Source organism: Bombina bombina, chromosome 4, assembly GCF_027579735.1.
Source record: "Bombina bombina isolate aBomBom1 chromosome 4, aBomBom1.pri, whole genome shotgun sequence".
NCBI lineage: Eukaryota > Metazoa > Chordata > Amphibia > Anura > Bombinatoridae > Bombina > Bombina bombina.
This window is the reverse complement of record NC_069502.1, coordinates 167257029-167283152: the sequence shown is the minus strand read 5'-3', so window position 1 is coordinate 167283152 and position 26124 is coordinate 167257029. Positions and strand designations below refer to the sequence as shown.

General features: G+C 37.0%; 1 protein-coding gene across 2 annotated transcripts in view; it reads left to right on the top strand.

Moving 5' to 3' along the window:
* ATP6V1C2 (ATPase H+ transporting V1 subunit C2) overlaps window positions 1-26124 on the top strand; it is a 450645-nt gene that overhangs the window by 354698 nt on the left and 69823 nt on the right. The window contains exons 1-3 of one of the 2 annotated variants that reach the window (XM_053709683.1): window positions 521-736; window positions 1657-1813; window positions 4413-4480. In XM_053709683.1, the coding sequence (XP_053565658.1) occupies window positions 1685-1813; window positions 4413-4480 (197 nt within the window). In that variant the 5' untranslated portion in view covers window positions 521-736; window positions 1657-1684. Of the gene's footprint in view, window positions 1-520; window positions 737-1656; window positions 1814-4412; window positions 4481-26124 lie in introns of those variants that run through there. The other variant, XM_053709684.1, reaches the window with a different exon arrangement.

Genomic DNA, 26124 nt, shown 5'->3' with positions numbered 1-26124 from the left:
AGTTAAAAAGTTCAACATAATGAATGCTTTAATTAGAAATTATTTAACAAACATTTATAATGAAAGCAAAATATATTACAATACTGACAAATATTAATAAACTTTAACTGATGGATTCAACAGTTCTTTCCCCCCCCCCCCCTGTTAATATTAAGCAAATAAGAAGGACATAAATAAAAATGAATACAAAGATTAATACATATAATGAGTAAATGTAGATTTATAGAAAGAAAAAAAACAAGCTTTTGATAAACTGAAACTGATTTCGATCAGAATATCTATACTCATGGTAGAAATAACTATTACAGTTTCTTTCTCTAAAGCTGTCATTGAAACTAGATTAAAGTGGCAAGTTCACCCTTATTCATTCCAATGCAAATTAACATTATGTCAGTATATGTAAGGGGCAGGGAACCTCCACCAGGTACCTAAAGGTTAAACAGGTACCACCCACCTGGGCAGCCCTAGGAGGGAAATATAAAGCCTGGGACAAACCTGAGATGTCACTACTGCACCTGTGTGAAGCAGGAAGATCTGTACAGAAAGAAGAGTGACACTGGAAGAGTAAGCAGTAAGACAGTACAGTTAGATTGCAGAACTGTAAAGCAGTACAAAGGGAATAGATATTATAACTGGAGACTTGAAATCATCAGCCAAACTACAGTCACTTCAGCTCTGCCTGAGCACCTCTTCAACTCTGTATGGTCTTGCTATGAAAATAGCTCTACATCTTAAGGTAAGGGGCTAGCACTGTGTTGTATTTTATATGAAAGGTTTTACACAGACTTTTCTAGTACTGATCCTGACTGTAATCCTGTCCTAGTTTAGATCACAGGGTTCGGACATCTGATCTCTGTTTACTTCAGGAAGAAACTGATGAGCAACTGACAATAATCAATATTTGGTTACCTTGGCAATATTTATTATACCCCAAAATAAATATGTAAACCAGTGAAGCATACTCTAGGACTTTGGTACTTTCATTTACAGTTATGGTTACATAATATTATGTGCCAACATTAATTAGCCACAATGCTTACGGCCAAATCAATTGTACACTTTTATTTTAAAGTTTCTGATAGTATGTTTCCACTATCTATCTATCTATCTATCTATCTATCTATCTATCTATCTATCTATCTATCATCTATCTATCTATCATCTACTGTATCTATCTATCTATCTATCTATCTATCTATCTATCTATCTATCTATCTATCTATCTATCTATATCTATCTATCTATCTATCTATCTATATGTCTGTCTGTTCATTCTATCTGTATGACACTCTGTTTATTCATGAAAATATAAAAAAAATCTATTCACTTTGACATGAGATTTTCTATTCAAGGGTAGACATATACTTCCTGTTCTATTTCTAAGTTCATATTTACTACATAATCAATTTACTGGTTACACAGGTCCCATGTTTGCTGATTATTTGCCCAAATACATAACATACTGGTTATGGTAACAATGCACAAGCAAATATTTCCCTTGTTATTATTTTAAACATTTGAAGAAGAAACGTTGGATGTCTATCAATAATTGCTACAATCTTTTAAATAGAAAATAATGTATGAGATTTCTCTACATTTTTACTTTTTATGTTTTTTTTTTAATCATGCTGACTTTTGTCTTGATTACTTTATCAGTAATTCGGAGTGAACATTCCATTTGAAGATGGCAGAGTTTTGGCTTATTTCTGCTCCTGGGGACAAAGCAAATTTAACTGCTCTTGAAAAACTGAACACAGTCACCACGAAAGCGAACCTGTCCAGTAATAGCAAGTTTGTCATACCAGATCTTAAAGTAAGTGGCTACAGCAGAAATATATATATATTACTACATTTCACTACTGTATAATATCAGGCCTGTCAAATAACACTATGAAATTGTGTGACACACTATTTGGGGTATAGTCTACTGTTTACAATATGGTTAAATTTATTCCTATTATGGAATAAAAATTGTAATAAAATTATGAAAATCTCCTACTGCTTCTTACAAAACTTTAGAAAATTCCTCAGGTGTTATAACACTCCAAATTAAAATGTGCATAAGCTCATGTCACTTTTCAATAGAAATATTTTATACTTATTAGCAAAACTACTTCTGCTAAAAGCTATACTCTTTTAAGAGGATATGTACATATCCTGGGCTTGTCTCGTGAACTTAAATTCAAACACCACATCTGTTCAGAGAGCTGCAACCTTCAAACCAACTAAACTAAAAAAGTAAGTTGCAAAAAGTCGGATAAAGCTGGTTATAGACAGGGGCTTCAAGTTGGGCCAAAATCATAATTTTAATAACAATCCAAGATTCACCAAAATTACAACAAACTGGTCTGACATTGAAATGGCTTGACTTTAACTGACCTATTAACAGACTTGTGTTTAATTTATTGTGATTTAATTGTGAAGCATTTACTCAATTTCAAATAAATTTAAACTTTGCAAAATCACTTAAAGGGACAGTCTACACCAGAATTTTTATTGTTTTAAAAGATAGATAATTCATTTATTACCCATTCACCAGTTTTGCATAACTAACACATTTATAATAATATACTTTTAACCTCTGTGATTATCTTGTATCTAAGCCTCTGCAAACTGCCCCCTTTTTAAGTTCTTTTGACAGACTTGCAGTTTAGCCAATCAGTGCCTGCTCCCAGATTACTTCACGCGCACAAGCACAGTGTTATCTATATGAAATACGTGAACTAACACCCTCTAGTGGTGAAAAACTGTTAAAATGCAATCTGAAAGAGGTGGGCTTCAAGGTCTAAGAAATTAGCATATGAACCTCCTAGGTTAAAGCTTTCAACTAAGAATACCAAGATAACAAAGCAAAATTGGTGATAAATGTAAATTGGAAAATTGTTTAAAATGACATGCTCTATCTGAATCATGAAAGTTTATTTTGGCCTAGACTGTCCCTTTAATACTGTCTTGTAATCTGAATTAGTAGCCAGTACACAGCTGAAATGCAAATAAAAGAGCTTTAACTTATTTACATGTAATATTATTATTTTTAAAATGTTATTTAATTAAATTGTAGGTGTTAATGTTTTAAATTCATTTTATTTTTATTTAAAATGTATTTTATTATTACATTTTAAATACATGTTAAATACAATGTTATTGAATTTAATTTAATTGACAGAAATTACATACAATAATTATAGATGAAGCTTTTTGTTTATGATAATACATAATTATTTTGGCTCTTTCATAACAATTAACAACTCTCATGAACACTATTAGACAGCTCTGTTTGCAGCAATGTTTGTAATAATCTTTTACATATAGTGCTGAAGACACATGAATGCTTCTGAGTTTACCTAGATATGCCCTCATGGAAAGGAGGGAAATTTGATAATAAAACTAATCTGTAAGGTTTATAAAAATTGTATGCTCTATCTGCATTATGAAAGTTTCATTTTAAGTCCATTTTACCATGAGTTGGTTGAGGAAGATCATGTAACTTGAACTCTGTGATCAGTAGATGGCACTTTGTGGATATACTTCATCTAACAAGATGGCTGATGTTCTGGCAAAGCCAACTTGAACAAACTTGGGTTGAGTTTTGAAGGAAGACTTTACAACAAATTTTGTTTTGAGACTATCTCATTTTGAGATTTTTATGCAAGTTAGTTATTTTAACTGTTTTACATTAAGTTGGTGCAGTCTCCCAGCTTTGTGGGTTAAAACCATAGTGTCCTTGATTCCATCATGACCTTTCAGTGATATCAGAGGTGGCCTGAACTGGCTTATTCTGACCATAGCAGGCAATAGAGATGTTGTTGGATAAACCTATTGAAATGTATTCATTCTATAAGAACAAGCATGTCCTGAACCACCAGAACAACTAGCTCAGCATTTGATAAAATCCATTCTATTTTACTTAAGTTAAATTATCACTAAATTGTGTATCATTCAACTGGAAGCCTGATAATAGCACATATTTATATAGAACGTCTGTATATTAACTCAGTGTGTAGTTTCCCAGTTACACCCTTAGTCATTTAAATATAATACACATTTAATATGTTAAGTAGGGTATTGCTTGAAAATTGCTTTGTAAAGACTGTTTATGGTTAAACAGAAACTAATGCTGCAGTATTTTTTGTGTATGTCCTACTAATGTTTATTGGCTGATAAGGCTAAATCCCATAGTCCTATTGGTGGACATAGACATGCCTCTTAAAGCAACAAGAAATTGTTAGTTTATTCAGGACAAAAATTTTCAGAAAGACAAAAAGGGTGTTACAATTTAAAATATCCTCTTTATATCTATGATATCCATTTAATTGCTAAATCGCCACATACTTAGATAATTTATTTTTTGTGTAATGAAATCAATGTATTTATTTTATAGAATGCTAAAGTCCCTAAATTATGTTTTGCAGGTGGGAACGCTAGATGCTCTAGTTGGCTTGTCTGATGATTTGGGGAAAGCAGATACCTTTGCTGAAAGGTAAAGCAGCTTTTATTTACTACACACAAACTTGGAGCTGCTATTGTTTTTGTAGTACACAGGGATCCTGTTTATATCTAGATCACTCCTGGCTCTTGCTGGATCTGAGGCTAAACAAGAGTGTTTGTTTGCAGTCTCTGTCACATTTACACATGTATCAACTAATCACAAAAGGCTGGGATGTTTTTCCAGCATATTTGCCCTTCTGCAATAAACTAGACCCTGTGCATTAGAGGTGTAAGTTCTTCAAGACCAGTATAATACTTTGAAAGAAGAACATAGTTACTGTTGAATTACAATGTACTTTGTTCTCATAAACATTATGTCGTAGTCTGTACATCAGGAACTAAATAATAATCTTCAATGTCATTTCAATGTTAACATGTATATGCTTCAATATAAAGCAGGTTTAATGTTTAAATCACATGACTAAAACCCTACTGCATTGCCTGCCAGAGAGATCTACTGTGTATTACTATGTAGCCTTTTCATTAAAGGGTTAAATCCAAGTATGAATTGACTGTTTAAAGGGACATTAAATACTAAGGGCTAGTTTACAAGGGGCGCGCTATTGTTAGTGCAGGTCACGATAACCTATATTGTGACCACGATTACTTTCACATGCAATAGTTAAAACTAAATGCGTTTGCTCAAATGCAAACTAAATTAACGTGTGCCGATTTTGCACGAGTGAAGACCTTGCGTAAAGTGTAAGGGTTAAAAATGCGTAACAAACATAAATATATTAAAATAAAGTGTTACATTCATATATACACTATCAAATAAAAATTATTAATATTAATTAACTTTAAGGGTTAAAAGGCATATTGTATATGACAAGGTATTTGAATGGAAAGGGCTATTGTGTGTGTGTATATATATATATATATATATATATATATATAGTAAGAAAAAGAGGAAGACACTTTCAAATCCAGAAATACTTTACTTCATGGGCAGCAGTACATACAGAACAACGTTTCGGGGGTCACACCCTCCTCAGGCTCAATACAAATGAACAAATCTTCCATCCTTAAATAGCCATATACCACCACCACCCCTCTGTCATCATAGACAATACCCACAATAAGACAGGTGTGTCAAATATACAAATTCATGATTATACATCAAACAAAATAATAAAAGCACTAAAGCTACCAACTAAACAACATTTGTCTATAAAGCAAGAAATCTAGATGATCATTTATCATACATTATCTCATCTTAAATCTTTAATTTGTTTAAATTTTACATTTTTTAATATTTGAATATTTACTTTTTAATTTTTCGTTTTTAATCTCCATATATTTTCTCTCAAAAGAAGCTATCACTATATACATATATATTAACATTTCAAACAAATAATGAAAGAAAACAATTACTATTTATAATAGGATAGCTAAGTTATAATCTCTGTTGAGGCCTTTAGGATGCTTAGTACTAAGCCTATTTATTCACATAGCCTCTTTTCTAAGTAACATATTTCCTCTGTCAAAGCCTATATCCCCCCTAGGGACATGATCAAGAATCATAAAATGTAATTGGTTAACTTGATGTCCTTTCTCATAAAAATTAGTAGGGACCGGTAAGTGTCTCATCTTAGGATTTCTAATGGTCGATTTGTGTTGGGTTATGTGATCTTTTATTGTCTATATATATATGTATAGACATGTATTTTGCAAACAAATGAATAATTATTATTATAATAGACATATTTTTTACAATATTTATTTAAAAATATAAGAAACATCTTCTATGTGAAGAACATTATAATGTAAAATGGGCACAACTACTTTGGGGTTTAGGTCTATCGCAGTCTTAGTGTGCGAACGAAAAGTTTTTGGTATTTTTTCCTAAGCACAGTGCATTGAAGCCTATGGGGAGAATACTTTAACATGGTCTTGATATCTGCGCATTGAGCTTTTGCTCCATCGCTAATTTTTTAATTTCAACTTGTAATACCCTCTCTAACCCACCTGTGTTAAAAAGTTTATTAAAAAGTTTATTTTTGTAGTATTAGCGGGCGAGCAAAAATTAATAATTTAGCGTGCCACTTGTTATCTGGCCTAATATGCATTCCATGCACCTCCCTCTAATCATGGGTGCCACCATTTTGGAACCTATGTTACACTGCAGGTTTGTGAAGGAGAGTTGCTGCACATGTGCAAACACATCAGCACTGGAAGGTTAGATCTCAAAATGGTGGCACCCATGACTAGTGGAGGCGGGGATTAACCTTAATACTCTGCTTATAAAATGTATTTAGTGTTTAAGCTCTATAGGGACATGGAAGTTAAAATTTCGTAATTTAGAGAAAGCATAACATTAAAAGAAAATATATAAATGTACAACATTGTTACACGCACTCTGGTCCAATGGTGCTTAAAGGGGCACTTTAAAATGTCATCAACCATTTTTAAGCTTATGCTTAAATAGAGATAATATATAAGTAGTGTATAAAATTGTATGTGTCTTCCATAAGTATTCATTCCCAGATAACAATTTTCATTATGTAAGGGGAAAAAACAAAATTTGGGGGAGCGTGATGTTAAAATATATTCACAAGCTTTATGGAAAAAACTAAATCTAGAATGTTAAAAAATCCCTCTTGCAAGAGGAAAGAATATATCGGGCTGACGCATTTCAGCTTTATGCCTTCCTAAGAGACCTACTCCATTATAACTTGAGGTCATTTAAATAGCATAATTGCTCTGCTGATTGGTCAGTTGCCTGATGAAAACCTGTTCTGAATTAACCGGATCAAATGAATAAGATCCAAAAATGCAACCGCTATTGTGTTATACCTATATCATAGTTATTTGAAATGTCAGTTTCCATTACTCTGGATTTAAATAAATCTGTCGCGATCGCTGCTGCTGATCGCTTCCTCTGGCTCAGCGCGGTAGCGCTTTCATTGGTTGCTTAGCAACCCTGTTCCTGTCGGCCTTCCGATGACGTCAGGAGGCCTTCTTATTCCGGCGTCTCCTCTCATCGGTGCCTGTTTGTTTTACTTGTGGGTTCTGTGAGTACAAATTTATCTTTGGATATTCTGAATCTGTGCCTGCTTATCCTGAACCCTTATCCCTACCTGCCTGATATCGTTGCTGGACTCTGCTTACCTGACTACTCTATTGGTTAACCCCTACCTGCCTGATAACACGTTGCTGGACACTGCTTACCTGACTACTCTATTGGTTAACCCCTACCTGCCTGATAACACGTTGCTGGACACTGCTTACCTGACTACTCTATTGGTTAACCCCTACCTGCCTGATAACACGTTGCTGGACATTGCTTACCTGACTACTCTATTGGTTAACCCATACCTGCCTGATAATACGTTGCTGGACACTGCTTACCTGACTACTCTATTGGTTAACCCCTACCTGCCTGATAACACGTTGCTGGACACTGCTTACCTGACTACTCTATTGGTTAACCCCTACCTGCCTGATAACACGTTGCTGGACATTGCTTACCTGACTACTCTATTGGTTAACCCATACCTGCCTGATAATACGTTGCTGGACATTGCTTACCTGACTACTCTATTGGTTAACCCCTATCTGCCTGATTACACGTTGCTGGACATTGCTTGCCTGACTATTCTATTGGTTAACCCTTACCTGCCTGATTACACGTTGCTGGACATTGCTTGCCTGATTACTCTATTGGTTAACCCCTTCTACATGAAGTTTCTTCTCCTGACCCTGTTGTGTCATCTTCCAGTCTATTACTGTGAGTATATCAAACTACAGCTGTCGCAGGGTCAGATCCTGGTATATACTCACTGTGCTAGGGTGTTATTTACCTCATTCTAGCATTTGGGTCTAACTCTGGACTTTACCTATCCTGACATTACAAACAGGCCATATAATGGACCCTGGTGAGTTATCCAGAGCTGTGGTTCTACAGGGACAGCTTCTTGGAACCCACTCTGCACACCTGCAATCCCTGGATTCTAAATTGGATCAAATAACTGCTCTTTTGCATAACCTTTCTCCTCCTTCTCAAGTCTCAGCAACACCTGTTGTTCCTGCGGCCAGCTCTAACCCTGCGTTTAATCCGCCACAACCTGCAGAACAATTTATTCCTAGAATTCCACTACCGGATAAATATGACGGCAATCCTGAAGACTGTCGAGGATTTCTTAATCAGTGCCGCCTTCACTTCAGAAATAATCCTCAGATGTTTGTTTCCTCTTCCTCCAAGATCACCTTTTTAATTTCTCTTATGAAGGGTAAAGCCCTGGCTTGGGTTTCTCCACTGTTGGAAAAAGATGATCCTTTGCTCCAGGATATTGACACTTTTGTATCTATATTTTCTTCTGTGTTTGATAAACCTGGTAGATCAGTGGCGGCTGAAGCAGGACTTTTAGATTTAAGACAAGGATCTCTTTCCGTAGCACAATACGCTATAGAATTCCGGACTTTAGCTGCTGAAACTATGTGGAATCATGGGGCACTACGTGCAGCATTTCGTAAAGGTCTTTGTGATCGTTTGAAAGATGAACTGGTTTATAGGGATCTTCCCGATTCTCTTGAAGATCTTATCAACCTATGTATTAAGCTTGATGCCCGCTACTCTGAGCGTCTCCATGAACGTGACCGTAACAGAAGATCCTTTATCAGACCTTCCTATCGTCCTATGCCTCATTCTCCAAAACTTCCTACTCCAAATGCTTCTATCTCTGAGTCAAGTGAACCCATGGAGGTTGGTGCTATTAAATTATCCGAAGCTGAACGTCTCAGGAGGCGTAATCTGGGACTATGTCTTTACTGCGGTATTAAGGGGCATATGTTAAAAGATTGTCCAACTCGTCCAGTAAAAGCCAGGGCTTAACTCCAGGAAGAGGGGCTGAGTTAAGCCAAAGTTATTTTTCTTCCCTCAATCCCAAGCTGTTTGTTCCGGTTACTATCTGCTTTGGCAACACCAAATTTCAGGCTCAAGCACTCATCGACTCTGGAGCTGCAGGAATATTTATGGATTCAGAGTTTGTCAATGCTTTTCGTATTCCTTTGCTTTCCAAGAGCCAATTAATTAAAGTCACTACTGTCAGTGGTCAACCCTTAGGTTCTGGTTTCATTCGATATTCTACCATCCCTCTACTCATGTCTGTAGGAGTACTTCATTCCGAAACCATTTGTTTTGACATCATCTCTTCCCCACAGTTTCCTCTCATTTTGGGACTTCCATGGCTTCAACTACATGATCCAGTTTTTTCCTGGTCTAAAGGAGAGCTTGTTGCTTGGGGATCTTCTTGTTTCACACAGTGTCTACGGAATGCTCCCAAGACTTCTAGTACTGTTGTGGCAGTTTTAGACGTTCCTGATTCTTTGCCTGAACAATATCACTCTTTTTGTGATGTCTTTTCCAAAAAAGATGCTGAAGTATTACCTCCTCACCCCACCTTTGATTGTCCCATTGACTTATTACCAGGAGCACCTCTACCGAAGGGTAAAACTTACCCACTTTCTCGTCAAGAAAATGTTTCACTTGAGGAATATATCAAGGATAATTTGGCTCAAGGTTTTATCCGCCCTTCTTCTTCTCCAGTAGGGGCAGGTTTCTTCTTTGTGGAAAAGAAAGATGGAGGTCTTCGTCCTTGCATTGATTATCGGGCTCTTAATCAAATTACAATCAAGAATTCTTATCCACTTCCTCTCATTCCCGAATTATTTGATCGTCTCCAGGGTGCTTCCATCTTTACCAAATTGGATCTTCGTGGGGCATATAATCTGGTCAGAATCCGTAAAGGGGACGAGTGGAAAACTGCCTTCAACACTAGGTTTGGACACTACAAATATTTAGTTATGCCTTTTGGGTTATGCAATGCCCCTGCAGTTTTCCAGCATTTCGTTAATGAAATATTCAGAGACTATCTTAATCAATTCGTTATTATCTATCTTGATGATATTCTGATTTATTCCCGGACTGTACAGGATCACATTCATCATGTTACATTAGTACTCCAGAGATTACGTGATAATTTTCTCTTTGCCAAGCTTGAAAAGTGTTCTTTCCATCAAGAATCTATTCCTTTCTTGGGTTACATTATTTCTCCGTCTGGATTCAAGATGGATTCTGACAAACTGTCGGCTATCCTAGACTGGCCTAGACCTACTTCCTTGAAATCTCTTCAAAGGTTCCTGGGATTTGCCAATTACTATCGTAAGTTCATAAAGGACTTTGCTAACATCACGGCACCCCTTACTGCTCTTACTAGAAAGGGTCAGGATTGCAAGCATTGGTCTGATCTAGCTTTACAGGCATTCGAATCTCTAAAGTCTGCATTTACTTCGGCTCCCATTCTTTGCCATCCTGATCCTACTCTTCAATTCATTCTTGAAGTGGATGCTTCTCTGATTGCTGCTGGGGCAGTACTATCTCAACGAAATCCTATTTCTAGCAAGATTCTTCCTGTGGGATTTTTCTCCAAGAAGTTCAATACTTCCGAACTGAATTATGACGTTGGAAACAAAGAACTGTTAGCTATTAAAATTGCTTTGGAAGAATGGAGACATCTGCTTGAAGGCACTGTTCAACCATTTCTTATACTCACAGACCATAAAAATCTTCTGTATCTTCATACTGCCAAACGCCTCAACTCACGTCAAGCCCGATGGGCTCTGTTCTTCTCCAGATTTAATTTTGTCCTCTCTTATATTCCTGGCTCTAAGAATACGAAAGCAGACGCTTTATCTAGACAATTTCTGGCTTCTGATTCTACATTTCTGGATTCTGAACCCATTCTTCGCCCTGCTAAAGTTCTGGCTCAGTTATCTTCGTTTCCTTTACAAGCGTTACAATCTGCTCAAACTTCTGTTCCTTCTTCTTCTAACATACCTCCTGGGATCTTATTTGTACCTACTGAATTCCGCCTAAAACTCCTTCGTTGGGCTCATGATAATGTTCTGTCTGGACATCCAGGAGTACGTAATACTATGTGGAGACTCAAACAACATGTCTGGTGGCCTTCCATGGGCAAAGATGTCAAGGATTATGTTGCAGCTTGTAATTCCTGTACCTCAAATAAACAATCTTCATCATTACCTCTTGGGCTCTTACAACCTCTGCCTGTTCTGTACTATCCCTGGTCTCATGTTTCCATGGACTTTATTACAGATCTTCCTAATTCTGCCGGAAACAAGACCATATGGGTTGTGGTAGACAGGTTTTCCAAAGCAGCTCACTTTGTTCCTTTAACTGAATTACCATCGGCCCAGAAACTCGCTGATTTGTTTATTCTCCATATCACCAGATTACATGGTTTTCCTTTGGACATCGTTTCTGATTGAGGAGTTCAATTTGTCTCAAGATTTTGGAAATCTCTGTGCAAACAGTTTGGAGTTACCATATCTCTTTCTACTGCACATCATCCTCAGTCCAACGGTCAAACTGAGCGGGTAAATCAATCTCTTGAGTCCTATCTCAGGCACTATGTTAATCATCAGCACTCCAATTGGTCTCAACTTCTTCCTTTAGCAGAACTTGCTTACAATTCCCGCTTCAACTCTTCTTTACAGACTTCTCCTTTCAAGGCAGCCTATGGATTCGAACCTAGAACTTTTCCTATGTCTTCGGGAGGTTCTGGAGTTCCTGGAGCAGATCGTACAGTGAGAAGTCTTTGTAAACACTGGAAGAAGATTCGGGAAATCCTTCTTCTCTCTACTTACAAGTACAAACGATTTGCTGATCGCAGACGCCGGAAGGCGCCCTCTTTTCGGGCTGGAGACAAGGTTTGGATTTCCACCAGATTCATCCGACTCAAACAACCCTGTGCTAAACTGGGTCCCAAATACATCGGACCATTCAGGATTGTTTCCAAGGTATGTTCTACTGCCTACAGGGTGGCTTTACCAGACAACTTGAAGATTCACCCTGTCTTTCACGTATCTCTCCTTAAACCAGCAGTCTCTAACCGGTTTTCCACCAAATGTAGAGTTCCCTCTCCGTTCCTTGTGGATGGTACTTCAGAATTTGAGATCAGTCAAATTCTTGATTCCAGATTAAGGGGTAACCGTCTGTACTATTTGGTCCATTGGAAGGGATATCCCATCACTGAACGTTCTTGGGAACCTGCTTCTCATGTCCGTGCCTCTGCTTTGATCAAACAATTCCACGCCCAGAATCCTTCAAAGCCTGTTCGTGTTTCCCGGAGGGGTCTTTGAGGTGGGGGCACTGTCGCGATCGCTGCTGCTGATCACTTCCTCTGGCTCAGCGCGGTAGCGCTTTCATTGGTTGCTTAGCAACCCTGTTCCTGTCGGCCTTCCGATGACGTCAGGAGGCCTTCTTATTCCGGCGTCTCCTCTCATCGGTGCCTGTTTGTTTTACTCGTGGGTTCTGTGAGTACAAATTTATCTTTGGATATTCTGAATCTGTGCCTGCTTATCCTGAACCCTTATCCCTACCTGCCTGATATCTTTGCTGGACTCTGCTTACCTGACTACTCTATTGGTTAACCCCTACCTGCCTGATAACACGTTGCTGGACACTGCTTACCTGACTACTCTATTGGTTAACCCCTACCTGCCTGATAACACGTTGCTGGACACTGCTTACCTGACTACTCTATTGGTTAACCCCTACCTGCCTGATAACACGTTGCTGGACATTGCTTACCTGACTACTCTATTGGTTAACCCATACCTGCCTGATAATATGTTGCTGGACACTGCTTACCTGACTACTCTATTGGTTAACCCCTACCTGCCTGATAACACGTTGCTGGACACTGCTTACCTGACTACTCTATTGGTTAACCCCTACCTGCCTGATAATACGTTGCTGGACATTGCTTACCTGACTACTCTATTGGTTAACCCCTACCTGCCTGATAACACGTTGCTGGACACTGCTTACCTGACTACTCTATTGGTTAACCCCTACCTGCCTGATAACACGTTGCTGGACACTGCTTACCTGACTACTCTATTGGTTAACCCCTACCTGCCTGATAACACGTTGCTGGACATTGCTTACCTGACTACTCTATTGGTTAACCCATACCTGCCTGATAATACGTTGCTGGACACTGCTTACCTGACTACTCTATTGGTTAACCCCTACCTGCCTGATAACACGTTGCTGGACATTGCTTACCTGACTACTCTATTGGTTAACCCAAACCTGCCTGATAATACGTTGCTGGACATTGCTTACCTGACTACTCTATTGGTTAACCCCTATCTGCCTGATTACACGTTGCTGGACATTGCTTGCCTGACTATTCTATTGGTTAACCCTTACCTGCCTGATTACACGTTGCTGGACATTGCTTGCCTGATTACTCTATTGGTTAACCCCTTCTACACGAAGTTTCTTCTCCTGATGCTGTTGTGTCATCTTCCAGTCTATTACTGTGAGTATATCAAACTACAGCTGTCGCAGGGTCAGATCCTGGTATATACTCACTGTGCTAGGGTGTTATTTACCTCATTCTAGCATTTGGGTCTAACTCTGGACTTTACCTATCCTGACAAAATCGATGCATAAAAATATTGTAGAGTCATGGACCAGCTTGCTAGTTTAAAGGGGCACTAAAGTCAAAATAAAACTTTCATGATTCAGACAGAACATACAGTTTTAAGAGACTTTCCAATTTGCTTCCATTATCAAAATGTATGCACAGTGTCTGTGATTGGAGGATGGCTATCACATGATACAGGGGACTGGAAAACTTAAATTTTGAAATGAGTTACAAAAGAAATTCTACTGCTCATTTAAAATTCAGTTAGTGCATTTCATTTTTATTATGTACTTTATGATTATGCAATTCTACTGCTGTATTTAATGGTCCTTTAACTATCAAATACAAAAGATGTTTTAGTCATATATCTGGATTAATTATAAAAGAAGGTTGAAAGTCAGTTAAAGGGATATGAAACCCGAATTTTTTCTTTCATGATTTAGAAAGAGCAGGTAATTAAAAAAAAAAAAAACCCTTTCTAATTTACTTATATTATATAATGTGCTTCATTCTCTTAATTTCCTTTGCTGAAAAGCATATCTAGATAGGCTCAGTAGCTGCTGATTGGTTGTTGCATATACTGTAGATGCCTCGTGTGATTGGCTCATACATGTGCATTATTATTTCTTCAACAAAGTATATCTAAAGAATGAAGCAAATTGCATAACCGAAGTAAATTGAAATGTTGTTTAAAATTGTATTCTCTATCTGAATCATGAAATAAATATTTTGGGTTTAGTGTTCCTTTTAGTTTCAAATGTACAACCAAATAGAAATGTATTAGTTTAGGGATGGCAATGTGTGTGCCCATTGTACATTGAGACATGAAATAATCAAGCAATAATAATCATTATTAAATATCAACAATTAAAGCTTAATTGCCAATATATAGCATAGTTTTGTTAGAAAAATAATTTATTAAGCATAGTTAGACTTGTATTTTGCTTTATCTGTTAACTGTTCTTTTATTACACCTTAACATTTCCTGTTAAACAAAAAAAATATAATTTCAGTCTCTTAAAAAATATTAACATTTATAGTGAGCACTAATTATAGACACCTGATGACATTTTACATTCAACCCCAATACCCAGAGTTAAGTTTGATGTATGCACTAGAATATATAGGGACTGGAGCTGCAGTTGTAAATGCTAACAATTCAGAGAAATGACCATCCGTCTTGTGGCTAAAGTCTCGGGCAGAAACATGCTTTGTAATACATTCTTTTGAATGTAATAAATGACTTTTGAATGCCTCATGTAGGTGTTTCCTTTAGTAGGAAGTTATTATACCTTTTGGTTGACATTAAGGCTAGATATGTGCATTCGGATTCAGGCAAGTTTGAAAACAACAATTTTGTTTGCAATTTGTTGCCTTTATTTAAAACAATAAACAAGTAGTCTCTTAATTGAAAAATAAAATAATGAATTCATACAACAAAAAACGAACAAACATGAATTGTTAACTTGTTCATAGGATTAAAACCATTACTATAAAGGTGGGAAAGGCTTTACTGCAGGAAAGACTTGATAGTTAAACCATTCAATAAGGAACCAGCAAAAACCTTGTCAGCAGGTTGAATATATAAACTTCTTGGTCAATCTTGACCACATTAAAAGAATATATATACATTGATATACTTTTTTTGTGTGTTGCTGCTGGCTTGTAGCATAAGCATTAGCTATTAATTTAACTTTATTTAAAGGGGTATGCAACCCCAAATTTTTCCTTTAATATTTCAGATAGAGCATTTCATTTTAAATAGCTTTCAACTTTACTTCCATTATCCAATTGACTTATCCTTTATTGAATAGAATAATTAGGTAGGCTCAGAAAGCAGCAAAGCACTACTGGGAGCTAGCTGCTGATTGGTGGCTGCACATATATTCCTTTTGTCAATAACTTACATGCTTCGTTCACCTCGCTCCCCGTAGTGCATTGCTGCTTCTTCAGCTAAGGATAACAAGAGAATAAAGCAGATTTGGTAATAGAAGAAATTTTGAAAGTTATTATAAAAGAAAAAAATTGTACGATCTATTTGAAAAAACATAATTTATGTAAGAATTTACCTGATAAATTCATTTCTTTCATATTGTCAAGAGTCCATGAGCTAGTGACGTATGGGATATACAATCCTACCAGGAAGGGCAAAGTTTCCCAAACTTCAAAATGCCTATAAATACACCCCTCACCCCACCCACAATTCAGTTTAACGAATAGCCAAGTAGTGGGGTGATAAAGAAAGGAGTAAAAAGCATCAACAAAGAAATTTGGAATAATTGTGCTTTATACAAAAAAATCATAACCACCATAAAAAGGGTGGGCCTCATGGACTCTTGCCAATATGAAAGAAATGAATTTATCAGGTAAGTTCTTACATAAATTATGTTTTCTTTCATGTAATTGGCAAGAGTCCATGAGCTAGTGACATATGGGATATCAAATACCCAAGATGTGGAACTCCACGCAAGAGTCACTAGAGAGGGAGGGTTAAAAAATAAACAACAGCCAAATGCTGAAAAAATAATCCACAACCCAAAATATAAGTTATTCTTATGAAGAAAAGAAAAACTTAAAATAGCAGCAGAAGAGTCAAACTGAAACAGCTGCCTGAAGAACTTTTCTACCAAAAACTGCTTCAGAAGAAGCAAATACATCAAAACGGTAGAATTTAATAAATGTATGCAAAGAGGACCAAGTCGCTGCTTTGCAAATCTGATCAACTGAAGCTTCATTCTTAAAAGCCCACGAAGTGGAGACTGATCTAGTTGAATAAGCTGTAATTCTCTGAGGTGGGGCTTGACCCAACTCCAAATAAGCTTGAAAAATCAAAAGCTTTAACCAAGAGGCCAAGGAAATAGCAGAGGCCTTCTGACCTTTCCTAGGACCAGAAAATATAACAAATAGACTAGAAGTCTTCCTTAAATCTTTAGTAGCTTCAACATAATATTTCAAAGCTCTTACCACATCCAAAGAATGTAAGGATCTTTCCAAAGGATTCTTAGGATTAGGACACAAGGAAGGGACAACAATTTCTCTACTAATGTTGTTAGAATTCACAACCTTAGGTAAAAATTCAAATGAAGTCCGCAAAACCGCCTTATCCTGATGAAAAATCAGAAAAGGAGATTCACAAGAAAGAGCAGATAGCTCAGACACTCTTCTAGCAGAAGAGATGGCCAAAAGGAACAACACTTTCCAAGAAAGTAATTTAATGTCCAAAGAATGCATAGGCTCAAACGGAGGAGCCTGTAACGCCTTCAAAACCAAATTAAGACTCCAAAGAGGAGAAATTGTTTTAATGATGGGCTTAATACGAACTAAAGCCTGTACAAAACAGTGAATATCAGGAAGTTTAGCAATCTTTCTGTGAAATAAAACTGAAAGAGCAGAGATTTGTCCCTTCAAGGAACTTGCAGACAAACCCCTATCCAAACCATCCTGGAGAAACTGTAAAATTCTAGGAATTCTAAAAGAATGCCAAGAGAATTTATGAGAACACCACCATGAAATGTAAATCTTCCAAACGCGATAATAAATCTTCCTAGAGACAGATTTACGAGCTTGTAACATAGTATTAATTACTGAGTCAGAGAAACCTCTATGACTTAATACTATGCGTTCAATTTCCATACCTTCAAATTTAATGATTTGAGATCCTGATGGAAAAACAGACCTTGAGACAGTAGGTCCGGCCTTAACGGAAGTGTCCAAGGTTGGCAACTGGACATCCAAACAAGATCCGCATACCAAAACCTGTGGGGCCATGCTGGAGCCACCAGCAACACAAATAATTGTTCCATGATGATCTTGGAGATCACTCTCGGAAGAAGAACTAGAGGCGGGAAGATATAAGCAGGTTGATAACACCAAGGAAGTGTCAGCGTATCCACTGCTTCCGCCTGAGAATCCCTGGACCTGGACAGGTATCTGGGAAGTTTCTTGTTTGGATGAGAGGCCATCAGATCTATTTCTGGAAGACCCCACATCTGAACAATCGGAGAAAACACATCCAGATGGAGAGACCACTCCCCTGGATGTAAAGTCTGACGGCTGAGATAATCCACCTCCCAATTGTCTACACCTGGGATATGAACTGCAGAAATTAGACAAGAGCTGGATTCCGCCCTAACAAGTATCCGAGATACTTCTTTCATAGCTAGGGGACTGTAAGTCCCACCCTGATGATTGACATATGCCACCGTTGTGATATTGTCTGTCTAAAAACAAATGAACGGTTCTCTCTTCAACAGAGCCCAAAACTGAAGAGCTCTGAGAATTGCACGGAGTTCTAAAATATTGATTGGTAATCTCTCTGACATTCGCTGTACTCTAAGAGGAATCGGGCTTCAAAATGCTGAGAAGCGCATGTCAACGTAGAAATCTTAGCACAAACTTTCTTCACCACCTCCATAGGATGCAAAGTTTGTAAAACTGAATTGTGGGTGTGGTGATGGGTGTATTTATAGGCATTTTGAGGTTTGGGAAACTTTGCCCCTCCTGGTAGGATTGTATATCCCATACGTCACTAGCTCATGGACTCTTGCCAATTACATGAAAAAAATGTAGGTTTCATGCCCCTTTAAGTTTAAGTTTTCATTAAATAACTAATTCTAAATCACTCCATGAATGAATATTGGATTAAACTATTTCTTTTTTTTTGGTGCAAATGATTTGTTCAAAACAAATCTTTGTCTATGCACATTTCTAATTTACTGTGATTGAAATATCCTGATTGCACAGTGTAGTTGCAAGACAATGGCACTGACCATTAAACAGTAACATCTCACAGTCAGAACATTAGATAATTGTTCTTTCTTGTAGCTGCTTCTTGGGTTCAAACTCTATTGTCCATTGGTGGCCATAATTGTTTGTGAAGCAAAACATCACTCTGAAGCCTAGAGAAATTCTAGTCTGATAACTAATTTATGTACATCCGTACCCAAACATAGCAGTAAACAACAAGAATAGTATCAATATACTATACTGTATGCAGCACTAAGCAATATGCACCTTTACTCTGCACATAACTAACCGTCAAAATGCTATTACATTGTTTTACAATATTAGGAGAAATTCTATTCCTAGAGAAATTCTAGTCTAACTAATTTATGTACATCCATACCCAAACATAGCAGTAAACAAGAATAGTACAATATACTATACTGTATGTAGCACTAAGCAATATGCACCTTTACTCTGCACATAACAGTCAGAATGCTATTACATTGTTTTACAATATTGGGAATCATGACTGCTAAACTTTAATATGTTTTAGACAAAATCTATTGTCAATTCTGAATTTATTCAAAATATTTTACAGTGTGCCAAAAGCTTACATTCACTAACTAAAGTTTACTATATCCAATGTCTTTTTTTCTGATACTTTCAATTGCATAATAATACATTAAAATAAAATAACTTTAAATAAAGCCCTGAATTTCCTCTTCCTCTATTTCATTGTGACTCTATATATTTAATGATTATAAACCAGGGCTGGAAATTTCCTCTCATCAAGGAATTAGATGCTTTCTTATATTTAATACTGAGTATACTAATAATCTTTCTCTAACTGGTAAACGATTGAGTTATTTTTCCACCACTGTATGTACATAGCATTAAAGCATAGTGGTAGTGGAAGAAAATTAGCAATAGTTATATATTCTGTGGCATTTCATCATCGGAACAGTCACTTACAGCTATGATTTCATGTTTGCAAACAGATGAGACAGGCACACTGAACTCTGCTTACACTGGCCCCAGTAAAATGATTGTAATGAAAGTAGGGTACTTAAAAATGTATGAGGAACATATTTATCACGTAAAGAAGGTAAACTAAGGTAACCAGCTATGCTATTTCTAAGTAAAATAAACTCATATGCTGAGCCATATCTATCAGCAATTAAAGTCAAATTTTTATCATTTAAAATTTCTAGGACACTGAGGATTCATTTTAGTGGATATGTATTTAGTGCCCATGATGATCTACACCAACACACCTCTCTGGTAAATGTTAGCTTTGTATAATCAGGTTATCATTGGATTGCCTGGGGGTTTCTACGATTATATGGACGTTATGATAATGTTACTATATTACTTTTAATCACATTAATATAATATGATTTGATTACTAGCAAAAGTGTATGGTGTGGTAAGATTAACCAGAAAATAAAGATCTTTTTATTATTCATGTATTTCAACTAGAAAGTGAAATCTATTTTTGCAGGAGAGTCATATTTAACTATTTTTTTGTGAGTAGCATTCAAAGGCATTTAATCTCACTGCTGCGGATGTATTTCTTTATTAGAGTTCCGCACTATAATATATAGAATACACAGCCAATGAGAATTTGCAGTAAGTACCTATCAGTCAAATGAGCATTATCAGGAAGTACCTATCAGCCAATGCATACAAACTAATAAGGCTTAAAGGAACAGTGAACCCAAATTTTTTTCTTTCATGATTCAGATAGAGCAGTGATTTTTAACCTTTTTTTTGCCGTGGCACAATTTTTTACATTAAAAAACCCTGTGGCACACCACCATCCCAAAATGTTAAAAAAATCACACATTGTAGCCTAATACAGCATATATATATATAAACATACGCACAAACACACACATCCTGTATGTATTGTGCTGTTATGCCATGCCTCCTACAAACTACCCCTGCACTGGGAGTAAAAAACAAGCAAAGTTTAAAAAATATGTCACACTTTTGTCAGACTGCCGTGGCACACCTGAGGATCTCTCACGGCACACTAGTGTGCCACGGCACACTGGTTGAAAAACACTGAGATAGAGCATGCGATTTTAAGCAACTTTCTAATTTACTCCTATTATCAATTTATCTTCATTCTCTTGCTATCTTTATTTGAAAAAGAAAGTCCAGAACCTTGGACAGCACTTGTTTATTGGTGGATGAATGTATCCACCAATCAGCAAGAACAACCCAGGTTGTTCACCAAAATGGGCCGGCATCTAAACTTACATTCTTGCTTTTCAAATAAAGATAACAAGAGAATGAAGAACATTTGCTAATAGGAGTAAATTAGAAAGTTGCTTAAAATTGCATGCTGTATCTGAATCACAAAAGAAAAAATCTGTGTTCAGCGTCCCTTTAACAGGAAGTACACAGCTTGATACAGCTGTATTAGTGTCTGGTTAAACTTATGCATCTCTTACCTCATGTTTATCAGGAAAAGAAAAATAATTGACCATGTTTAAATGATACAAACATTTCAGTACAGTATCCCTTCAGATCATTATAGTACTCAGAGCCATATTTTACTCACCATGCACTTTAGATTAAAGGGGTATGAAACCCAATTTTTTTCTTTCATGATTCAGATAGAGCATGTGATTTTAAGCAACTTTCTAATTTAGTCCTATTATCAATTTTTCTCGGTTCTCTTGGTATCTTTATTTGAAAAAGCAGGAATGTAAACCATTTTTGGTTCAGCACCTGGGTAGCGCTTGCTGATTGGTGACTAAATGTTCATTTGCTTTCTGATGTTCAGTTGCTCTTACTGAAGACCAACTCTGTCTCTGCTTTTCAACTCTCTCTAATGCTGAACTGCTCTCTGATAGTTAATTGTTCTATCTTTCTGCCTCTCAACTCTTTCTTTGCCCCCTGCCCTTGCTCAATCAGACATCACCATAAAGGAGTGCAGGCTTTTCATGTCTTCTTTTACAATTGTCCACCACCGCAGCATGCAGGGAACTGTAGCTCCCTGGCTGCAGAGTTGCTGACTGCTGCAGAGATATTGCATGCCATAGCGCTGTGTGTATAATTAAATTGCGCATATAAATAATTTAAAGGTAACGATAAAAAAAAAGGGACATCCCTTCAAAAAGTTCTGGGAACAAAGGGACAGTGTGTTAAAAAAACAGGGGAATGGGGGGCAGAGCCTACAGCTGTTGCGGCAGGACGCATTTGTGGAGAGCTCCTGGATCCCATCAATATTTTAAGAGCTATTTCTTAAAGTTTTACCTATTAATAGGCTCTTCCAAGCAAATATACCCTGTACAACGTAAAAGGAGTCTAGGAATATCTGACTTACCGCGGACCGGCCTATGATCCTCAGCTCACTGCACAGCATCTGGCTACGAGGTTGTGAGGCCTACAGGGTCAATTTGACTGCCTGTGTAGTTAAAGCTACCGCATATGTACCCCCCCCAGGATTCTGGGTTAGCAAACCGGAGTTGATAACTCTGGACAGATTCGGAAGCAGTTCATCTGTTACACTGCCTCATAATGGACAAGCAGCAACTAGCCACGCTACTGAACCTATTTGAAGAGCACTTTCAGAAACTTCACCAGCTAGTTGCCGAAGGTTTTGGCGCAGCTTCTAAGCCACATGAAAAACAGAGAGCTGAACCTCCCGTTCTTCTTCGAAGCTCATGTGAGGCGATCTCTGGAGAACACCCCGGCACTACATCCTTTGAGCTGAACAACAGTCATGAGGAGATAGAGAAGGGTTTGACTATGCCACAAAGAGAGTCTCCAGGATTAGATGGCGACGCTCCTCTTTCTACCTCACTGAGCGTATGTCCTATACTTCCTACAGAGATAGTAGGGGCACAGTTAGCCGGCATTGCAGCTTACCAGGTATTAGGACTCTCAGGAGAGCGAGACCACAAGCTAGATAAGTATGCTGAGACCTCACAGATCGCAATAGCTGCGGTAAATATATGTATAGATACTCAGCTCAACCCTACACTTACAGTTTTGAAAATGAGTACCCTTCAGACTATCCCTACTGTGACTCTAGGATGGGATAAAAGATATCTCTCCCCCTTTTTTTTCACGTTTTGGGACCCAGTTGTGTGTACCAGATTAGAGGGTACTTCCGGAATTGGGTAATCCGGAGTTGGGTGAATTTTACAACAAAAACTTGCAATTCAGCTGCAGACTTTCCTGTTTATTATACCCTGTCATGCTGCCCTATTACAACAGCAAAATAAGCATAATTGCCTGGCTGCTGATTGCAGCTAAATCTTCAAATTTATTTTTTTTGTTTCTTTTCCTTAAAATGCCTTTTTAGATCAATTCAGGTATGTTTACTATTGCCACCCCCGTGTGTAACGTTCCTTATGATGTCTAATCAACCCGATGAATGGGACAGTTTAGCACTAAATTGAAAAGGGGTTTTCTTCCCCTAGGATGATAGAGATTAACCTGGGAATGCTAATGTTAACCTGTAATTTTGGTTTTAGCTATGGAGCTTACATCTTTACTCAGATCATACAGCTAATTACTGTGAATATCTGTAACTTTCTTTCTGTGTGGCCCATACATTGAAATGTATTTAATCCTGTATTTTTGGTATTATATGCTTTGCAATTTCTTCTTCTGTGACATCTGGTTGTTAACAAGATTTCTTCTAATTGGTTTTAGGAGATTTAGATGATACTTCACACCTCAATTTATAGGTTTATTGCCTGTCCTATGCCCTTTAAGCTTTACACCAGTAACAGGTATTCTGGTACAAATAATTAATTTTTAGCCCTCGTTTTACATAGATTGATTGCCATGATCTTTATTGACCATATCTCCACTGTCAGTGGCCGGGACAGTGGAGTTTAGTAGTCCTCCCTATTAATAGCTGTTAATTAGGGCTATGACTCTACTGTCTATACTCACACGCATAAGGACCACAGAGATTCCACCATCGCAGAGACAGAGTTTAAGAGTTACATTGAGGCCTATAAAGATCATCCTAGAGTACATTTACCTCATATATATCTACCTTACCTTATGCAATTTTAGGATTTTTCCAGGAGATTCCACCATCGCAGAGACAGAGTTTAAGAGTTACACTGAGGCCTATAAAGATCATCCTAGAGTAAATTTACCTCATATATATCTACCTTACCTTATGCAATTTTAGGATTTTCCAGCACTCCACGACACTACTAGATAGCAACCCTAGCATTTCTCATATCTCACCTGAGAGAGTCACTCACCCTAAGGCTACATATCTATCTAATCAGTTATAGCCAGACATCTCACATATCTAAAATAGAGTTTAGAGACCTAACTAATGATAGATACTCCTTCCATCTCCTTTTTCCTGAAGGGTCCAAAAGTGGCCCTATATGGTATGATATCCTTTTATATTAAACACATATTTACAAGGTTGAAGGTCCAAGAGTGGCCTTAGCTGCTAAAGGAGGTGAAAGTATTACAGTAGTTCTATATACTACTTTTCCCCCAAATCCCCATGTATACTCATTCTATTGTGGTTTCAGTGGTTCAAGAGTGGCCGCTATGGCTTATTTGGGGACAATTGTGTTACAATCTCTCCAACTATAAGGGGAACTTTTTGTTTTTTTGTTTCTTTTTTTGTTGTTCTAAAAATAAGGTTATGTTATATAGCAATTTGCTTTCTGTATTATAGTCATATATTGTGGGTTTTCCATCTAACAATGCTATATTTGTGATGTACTTACTTAAAGGGACACTGAACCCAAATTTTTCTTTCACGATTCAGATAGAGCATGCAATTTTAATCAACTTTCTAATTTACTTCTATTATCAATTTTTCTTCATTTTCTTGCTATCTTTATTTGAAAAAGAAGGCATCTAAGCTAAGGAGCCAGCACATTTTTGGTTCAGACCATGGACAGCACTTGGGGGTAAAATATATATCTAATATTTATGATTATATATTGGTATAGATATATGCATATATATATAGGAATATCTATTTATAAATACTGACAACATATTCCCCTATGTGCAGAACATTAGAATGTGAAATATTTACAGTAAATACACAGTTAAACACTTAAAGGGGCAATAAACCTAGAAAATAATGTTACATAATTCTGCACATAGTGCCGAATTGTATAACATTATATTAGTGCTAGCTTTATGTAACATAATATTGCCGGTGAAATTTTTATTTAAAAAGAGGGTTTTTCAGACCCGCCCTCTGTGCTCTACATAGTCACAGCCCGGCCCGATCTCGCCATTACACTCAATGCAGCTCGCTCCCGCTATCAGACAGAGAAGAAGCGATCTGCATTGAGTGTAATGGCGCGATCGGGCCGGGCTGTGACTAGACAGCTGCCCAGATGCGCTCAGAGGGAAAACCAGACCCGCTCAGTAGAGCACAGAGGGCGGGTCTGAAAAACCCTCTTTTTTAATAAAAATTTCACCGGCAATATTATGTTACATAAAGCTAGCACTAATATAATGTCATATAATTCGGCACTATTAAGCAACTTTCTCATTTACTCCTCTTATCAATTTTTTTTAGTTCTCTTGCTATCCTTATTTAAAAAAGAAGGCATCTAAGCTAAGGAGTCAGCCAATTTTTGGTTCAGAACCATGGGCAGCACTTGTTTATTGGTGGGTGAATTTATCCACCAATCAGCAAGAACAACCCAGGTTGTTCACCAAAAATGGGCCGGCATCTAAACTTACATTCTTGCTTTTCAAATAAACATACCAAGAGAATGAAGAAAATTTGATAATAGGAGTAAATTAGAAAGTTGCTTAAAATTGCATGCTCTATCTGAATCACGATAGAATTTTTTTTGGCTTCAGTGTCCCTTTAAATATGAATATTGCATAAATATAATTTTTCATATTTTCATCTTTTGTCTGCAAAGGGCTCCAGTGTTTGTATATGTTTATGAGTGTGTGTCTGTAAATACATATATACACATATAAATACATAAATACATATGTACACACACATATATATATATGTATATATATATATATATATATATATATATATATATATATATATATATACATATTTAGACTTGTGTGTATGTATCTAAAGCCTTTTGCAGCCTTTTTTCTCATATATTTGAGCCCTTTTTTATGCAATATTTCTTTTTAAATATTTTTTATAAGACATTGTTATTAGGAGTGTAACTGTACCTTTACATATATTTTTGATGTTTTTTGTGCAACAGTTTTTTGTGCATAACAGTTATCCAGAGCTCTGAAGTTGCGCTAGCCTGACAAACGTCAAATTAAATTGTTCTCAAGTGATTGCATTGACTTTCAACTTGTAATATGTGCTATACTTCTGATCCATGCAAACAGGCACAATAAACCTCTTATATCTTGCGTGCAACAGTTAGCGCGCCACTTGTAATCTGGCCCATAAAGCAGCAAATCACCAGAGGTTACCTTTGTGTGGGTTAAACAC